Source organism: Haliotis rufescens, unplaced genomic scaffold (assembly GCF_023055435.1).
Source record: "Haliotis rufescens isolate VD_foot unplaced genomic scaffold, xgHalRufe1.0.p SCAF_71, whole genome shotgun sequence".
NCBI classification, from domain to species: Eukaryota; Metazoa; Mollusca; class Gastropoda; order Lepetellida; family Haliotidae; genus Haliotis; species Haliotis rufescens.
In genome coordinates, this window is record NW_025964363.1 from 1,402,501 (window position 1) to 1,409,610 (window position 7,110).

General features: G+C 41.2%; 1 protein-coding gene across 1 annotated transcript in view; it reads left to right on the top strand.

Annotated features, from left to right (window-relative positions):
* LOC124129362 overlaps positions 1-2,845 on the top strand; it is a 3,129-nt gene extending 284 nt beyond the window's left edge. Inside the window, exons 2-5 of the mRNA XM_046492887.1 lie at positions 693-880; positions 1,791-1,919; positions 2,089-2,154; positions 2,722-2,845. Coding sequence (XP_046348843.1) covers positions 712-880; positions 1,791-1,919; positions 2,089-2,154; positions 2,722-2,786 — 429 coding nt within the window. The 5' untranslated portion in view covers positions 693-711 and the 3' untranslated portion in view covers positions 2,787-2,845. The remainder of the gene's footprint in view (positions 1-692; positions 881-1,790; positions 1,920-2,088; positions 2,155-2,721) is intronic.
* Positions 2,846-7,110: the final 4,265 nt, after the last annotated feature.

A 7,110-nucleotide genomic window follows, 5' to 3' on the forward strand; every position in this document is an offset into this window, starting at 1 on the left:
TGACTGTCGTGTTTGTTCATAAGCTCCCGTCGCATGGCAACAATACTGCTGTGCGGCGACAGGCAACAACTGCTTACTTTCTTATGCAAATTGTATGAATGACGGGTGCCTCCGCTAGAGCAGAACATGCTTACACTTTTCGCCAACACCAGGTGTCAACACTGACTTTCAGTTATGCATTCATGTAATTATCACCACTATTTTGCCTTTTAAGTCCAATGGAATCTGTTTTATCACATAATCGAGTATACTTAATCTCTGGAGTTTGACGAATCAGTATCAGAGACAAAACTGATGCAATTCTTTATTTTGACTTTTACCATTTATTCCCGTGTTTTATTGGTGAACAACTGACTTGCTGGTGGGGCTGGATACGCTCACCTGGTATATAAACACATGCTTATGAGATAGTCGGAATCTTACAACCAACTCTGTTTTTGTCAGAGATTCCTTATGAATATGGAAAGTGTTTTGTTGCTTTATTTTCTTATTTATGGATGTTTGAAGTGCTCATTAATCACAAGTTTCATGAGAAATTCAAAGTAAATTGAAGGCAAGGAATATTTTGTTAAAAGGTGTGATATAATATGCTGTATTATCTTTTAAAATACAAGGAAAAAAACCGATTGCCAGTATTTTGTTCCGCTGGTGATTGCATTGGTAACAGCCAGAATTATGTTAATGTCACGCAGATAGTATCAGTTCATCAGGATGCGTCTGTTCCTTGTCCTCCTGCTCGTGGCCCTGGTAGTGATCCCGGAGTCGGACGCCTGGGGAAGGAGAAGAAGAAGTTGGTTCAGGGGCAGGCGAATAATTAACGGCGCAATTCGGGTGTACCGGGTTTACAGGAGATACAAACACATCATCAACCCAGCAATCGGTAAGAACAGGAATAAACTCTCCCAAACGGGTTAGATGTACAATTACGTTTAGGGTAACTTTAGAAAAAAATGGGTTTACGGATTTCGTCCACCATAATTAAAACGGCAACTGGAAAAAAATGAAGAGTGTTATTGACATTTTCCGCCAAAAGGAACTTGCGTTGCTAAAACGAAGAAGCAATTGAAGACCACCCATACTGTTCCTTCTTTACTTTCTTTCATTCCAACCTGTCCACCCTGAGTTTTCACACAATATCCGTAAAACAAGAAATAGACATTGCTTGCCCTATACAAGATTACAGTTGGAGACTTAGAGATTTTGTCTCGCCCGTGCGACAGAGTTGGGTGGCAAGTTACGAATGTGCAACATATTAAAGATTGTATTTAATACAGCTGATGGGACATCAATGTGCATTTAGCCTAACTCTAACCCTAACCCTAAATATTGTCAACAGAGGAATGGTGTAAAAATGTCAAATATATCTCGAAATATACCTGACGCTTTGAGAATAACACACCTAATACAATATTTAGATTTCGAAAATGTCATATGTCCAATAAGTCAGCAGTAAGTGTGATGTCTTCTGGGCAAATATGTCCTAGTTACGGCGTGTTAACACAAATGATTGAGTAAATTACTTGTGTTAGAGCAGCCTGGAATGTTATTTCAGTTGTAGAAGTCCAAATGAACGTCTGTCGTAGACGTTACCACTTTTTAAAATTCACTTTCAGCGGATCTTCGCACGATTAGGGGCGAAAAATCAAATATTTAAATAATAAGTTATCATGTTAGATCAATGTGTACAAAGTGGAACTAAAAAGACACTAAGTGTGTGTTTATGAACATTACAATATGACATTTGATGCTGGAAGGACATTCTGTTGACAAATGTACATTGTTGTTTGCAGGTGCCCTGGGCAAACGAAACACTGACGAGCTTGATAAGAACAAGGATGGCAATATTGACCAATCAGAAGCTGAGGAACTGATGGAAAGACGGGCAGCCGAGGATCTTCTTTCACTTGCTGATGAAAATGGTAAAACACGCTTTGCTATTCATTTAATGACAATGTACACCTTTATACACTTGATTTTGATGTTTCACTAAACACTAGCATTACTTAAGTGTTCCTGTCATTTATTGTGAAAATGTATATTCCTCTCGCTTCACGAATAAAGTCTGACTGACAACTTCAACAATTTCAGGTGATTCGAACGTGAGTGTGGAAGAGTTCTCGAGGAGCATCCATGACTTCATGACCATAGATTCAGGTAATATAACATAACAAGTAGAATAGTTTGTTTGTATCTGGACCCGAAAATCCAATGATTGACATCATGAGCATCGATCCAAGTAATTGGAATACGATGACATGCATCAACCAAGTCAGCGAGCCTGACCTACCGATCCCGTCTGTCGCCTCTCACACAAGCATGGGTTGCTGAAGATCAATTCTAACCCAGAATCTTCAAGGGACAGTAGAATAGTAGTGGTATTTGTAGAAAATATCAAACACAGACATGAAATGTTCTGATTCGAGCGAATGATTTAGGTTGAGGTATGAGGCCATTTTAACAGCATTTCAGCTTTATTACGCTCTTGGAAAAAACCACAAAGACTTGAATGTCTTTAACGTGTATAACTTCGTTAAAGCCCTGAGGAAGTGGTACAGTGATGACAGACCGAGGATCATAATCAGGAAGAATCGGATACCGAGACCAGCTGATCCTGGATCTTTGAACCACTGGGCCACCCCAGACCCTGATTATTGATTTGAAGGACGACAAACATAGTTGACACACGTGTATTATTTTATACTGTCAATTGTTTCCTTTCAGACCCACTGTTGCAAAAACAACTTGCAGAAGAGTTTGCTGATGCATTTGAGGATGATGCGGAATAAAGCGCCCGATCAACATCTTTATGAAATGATTTCAATAAAAAGATTCTTGCAAACGTAAACCGTCTCCTGTGCTGTTGATTATCAATTAAACTCTATTAGGCACTAGAGGTACACCCAATAATCGTTTCAGAATCCGCTGGTCGATGTTCCTTCTAGAAACATCAAGGAGATTTGCAGGAGAACCTTGAGTCGTGTTAAATAGAATGGGCAACAATTGTGCTCCTCTTCTTGCGGATCTGTTTCTTTATGCAAATGCCCTGATTGGCAAATTCAAAACAAAGTAATTTCGCTAAGAAGTTTCAGGTATATCGATGATCTGATATCGTTCAATAAGAATCAAATAGCCAATTCCTTTACACTGATCTACCCACCTGAACTAGAAATAAGGGAGACCAGTACGAGTAGAGAGGCATAGCCAGTTACAGTTGCAATCGAGTCTGTGAATTCTATATATCTATTGACATAGCCCGGTATCATTAGCATGTGACATAATAATAAATAACAATTTGCACAGTCTTCGAGGGTCTGTCACATCATTTAATTGACACTTTAAAGAAATTCGGATTGGTGAAAAATATTTTTTCATGAACCTATTTCTTTCATTTTTATTTTTTTTTACACCAGAAAATGTAATGAAATTCGTCACCGAGTTTGCTTGTAGAAGTATGAAAAATTTTCATATGGTATTTTATGGATTGAGGTTTTATATTATAACAATATGGTTTTATTCTCTGTGCCAAGTTTAGTCTGTGGCCATGAAATATTACAATGTGATTTCACTCAAAGGTAGGTGACACCACGAGTTGTAAATAATCATGTCTAAACCAGTAAATCCGGGTTAGAATATAGCTTCAGCAACCGTGCTTGCCGTAAAAGGGGACTATGCTTGTCATAAGATGCGACTGACGGGATTGGGTCAGGCTGGCTGCCTTAGTTGATGCATGTCATCGTCTTCCAATGGTATGGCTCGATGCTCATGATGTCAATTGCTGGATTGTCTGGTCCAGACTCAATTACAGACAGCCGTCATTTAGCTGGAATGTTGCCGAATGCGGCGATTAACAACAGACACACAAACTAAACCAGAAAACGTTTTTCTGGGCAGCTTGGGGCCAGTATCATGTGAAATATGTAAACATCAACATGGTATCTCATGGTGAGTGGGATGCAACTATAAAACAAACACACGTTTTCTGGTTTAGTTTGTTTGTCTGTTGTTAAACGTCGCATTCAGCAACATTCCAGCTATATGACGGCTGTCTGTAAATAATCGAGTCTGGACCAGACAATCCAGCGATTGACATCGTGATCCATACGCATTTGATGTAATGCGATAAGCATGATAGAAGTTTGTGCTTTGTAATGGATCTAATGAAATTTTAACACGTTCACAACGAGAACGTTACATGCGATAGTAACGTATGACAACCACTACCACTACTACGGAAACTAATACCCCAAACACTGAAGGACTGGTTGGCAGATGGCCATTATACTGTGTCTGAGTGTGGTAAACAGTGTCATACAACATGGTGTCCTGGAGGACTCTTGCTTAAAAAACCAGCATACACTTGTACCAGCGTACACACACACACATACACACACAAAACACGCGCGCACGCACGCACGCACACACACACACAGACAAACACACATATATTTCTTATATTTATTTAGATTTACAATGTAGACTTGTTAAAAGAAACAGGAAAACAGACTCCAAAACAACAAGATAATATCTCAGTAGAACGCCATGTGATTGGTGGATTCGTTGTGCATCTCTAGCATCGTGACTTGTAACAGTTGGGAGAGATGGATGTCAGTGCCATATTTTGATGAATGCGATAAGCATGATAGAATTTTGCGCTGTGTAATTGAACATTGTGATATCTAATGATATTTTCACACGTTCACAACGAGATGACTAGATTCCTGGGGTGAAGTAGCAGATCCTACTAATGGTGTTGGCCCCCTGTCACACCAGCAATGTCCGATGGCAACAGTAGTTCGTACCTCAAACACTACTACTACAACTACTACTACTACTTCCACTACAACAAGGCACTCGTGAAGAGCAACCTCCTCGTGGTGAGTGCTGGGTAACGCTAATCGCTCTTCTCCCGTGTGGAACCGGGGCAGAATATTTCCACAGCCTCCCATTGCTGGTCGTATGAGGCGACTAAAATGGGCAACCTGTTTGCCGTGGGTTGCGTCCCTGTGTCGGCGGAGGACGGGAGTCTGGTAGTTGAGGGCACTGGTTCCTGGAACTGTGTTCCTTTGCCCAACACACTACTTCGACCCTTACTTCGCCTAGACGGGTGGTAAGATGGACCCGGTCTTATCAATCGGCTGGTCATGCCAGGCCCTGTGCGTAATATTGTATATGCACCCCTGTGTTATATTTTACTGTATATTTTGGTCTTGGCCGTTCATAACTTGTGTGAATAGTCAATTTTGGATTGAATTTATTGCCTAGAGTTTTACGCCAGAAGGCGGTGGCTCATGGGCCAATCTGGCTTCAAAGACCTCCGGGTTCTATTTGTTATCAGGTAACTGTCTAGGGCAGAACCAGCCTGACTTTTAACCCTGTTTGACAATTTTAGCTACCTGTGTCCTTTTTGCTGGAGTATAGCACCCCTGTAACCCTGGTGTTTGCAGTTGGTTTCCACTTCAACATCGTTTTCTGTTGACACTCCATGGCGGGTGGGGAGCAGGGGTGTTGAATTTTATTTGTTTCATTATGGCTACCCAACAATTAACTGGTTCTAGATCAAAAACTAAACGTAGGCATGTTGATACAGATACAGCCACATCTTCGGATGAGGAGTCTGTACACAATATTGATTCGTGGCCACGATTTCTGGTTGTTGGAGGAGTTGATGGAGAGTCCCTCAAGATCAACCCCTTCGTTGTTTCAAAGTCAATTGAAGGTATATGTGGAACAGTTAAAAATGTTACTCGTCTCCGGTCCGGATCACTGCTTGTGGAGTGTGCCAGGAGACAACAATCTCAAAATCTTCTCAATGCACATCATTTTGCAAATACTGAGATTGTTGTCTCAGTGCACAAAACATTAAATTCGTGTAGAGGCATTGTACGAGATCGAGCAAAGTGCCTCTCAGATATGTCTGAAGAGGAGATTGCAACAGAAATGCAGCAACAAGGTGTGTCGTCTGTCAAACGATTTACGAGGAAAGAAGGCGATACCATCATCAAGACCAACACATATCTGTTTACGTTTGCTCTTCCAAAGATCCCTTCATCTGTCAAAGCTGGGTACTTTAACATTGGTGTGGATGTTTATATTCCCAGCCCACTCCGATGTTTTAACTGCCAACATTTTGGACATGGTGCAAAATCCTGTCATGCCACCCAAATTTGTTCACGCTGCAGTAAACATCATGATGGCACTGATTGCACTGATAACATCAGGTGTGCCAACTGCGGCGGCGACCACATGTCCTCTTTCAAATCGTGTCCTGCTTTTATAAAACAAACAAAAGTTCTAAAACTAAAGTACACAAATGACATCTCCTTTGCTGATGCCAAGAAATTGGTTGATCAGGAATCTAATCCTTCCTCTTCTACACTGACCTATTCTGCTGCAGTCTCCTTTTCTCCACTCAAAGTGGATACTGGATGCCAAACGGCTATAAACTGGATTTCTGACGAACAGACCATCTTGTATGAAGTTCGGGCTGACACATCCACAACTTCATCAGCAGCTTCACAAACTGAGCTGTTCAATGACCCTCTTCCAGATTCTATTCCAGACTCTATTCCTAAACCCGAAACTCGTTGTAAATCTGTTCCTGATATGAAACCAAATGTATCCTCGACAAGAAAAGAAAAAAAACAACAAAAGAAAAAAGAATCCAAGGCCCTCAAACACATTGAGGTGCCTTCACCTTTAACTGTCCCACTAGAGGTTCATAACCCTTTTGAACCTCTAGCTATGGAGGTCACTCCACCGCTGCCGTTACAGCAGAGAGGACCTTCCCCACGCTCGCGATCTCCAGTTGAACCCCCATGAGTTGTTCTCCCACTTTGATACAGTGGAATTGTAGAGGACTTCGGACCAATTTTAATGATCTTCAGCTCTTAATTCAAGACTTCAAGCCATCTGCATTTTGTTTACAAGAAACCTTCCTAAAGAATATTGATCAATTTGATTTAAGACAGTATGATTCTTACCATTGCTTTTCACCTCCGGGTGATAAAGCAACTGGAGGATCTTCTGTTATGGTGAGGCAGGGCATCATTCACAGTCCTGTTCCTCTCGGCACTCGTGAAGAGCAACCTCCTCGTGGTGAGTGCTGGGTAA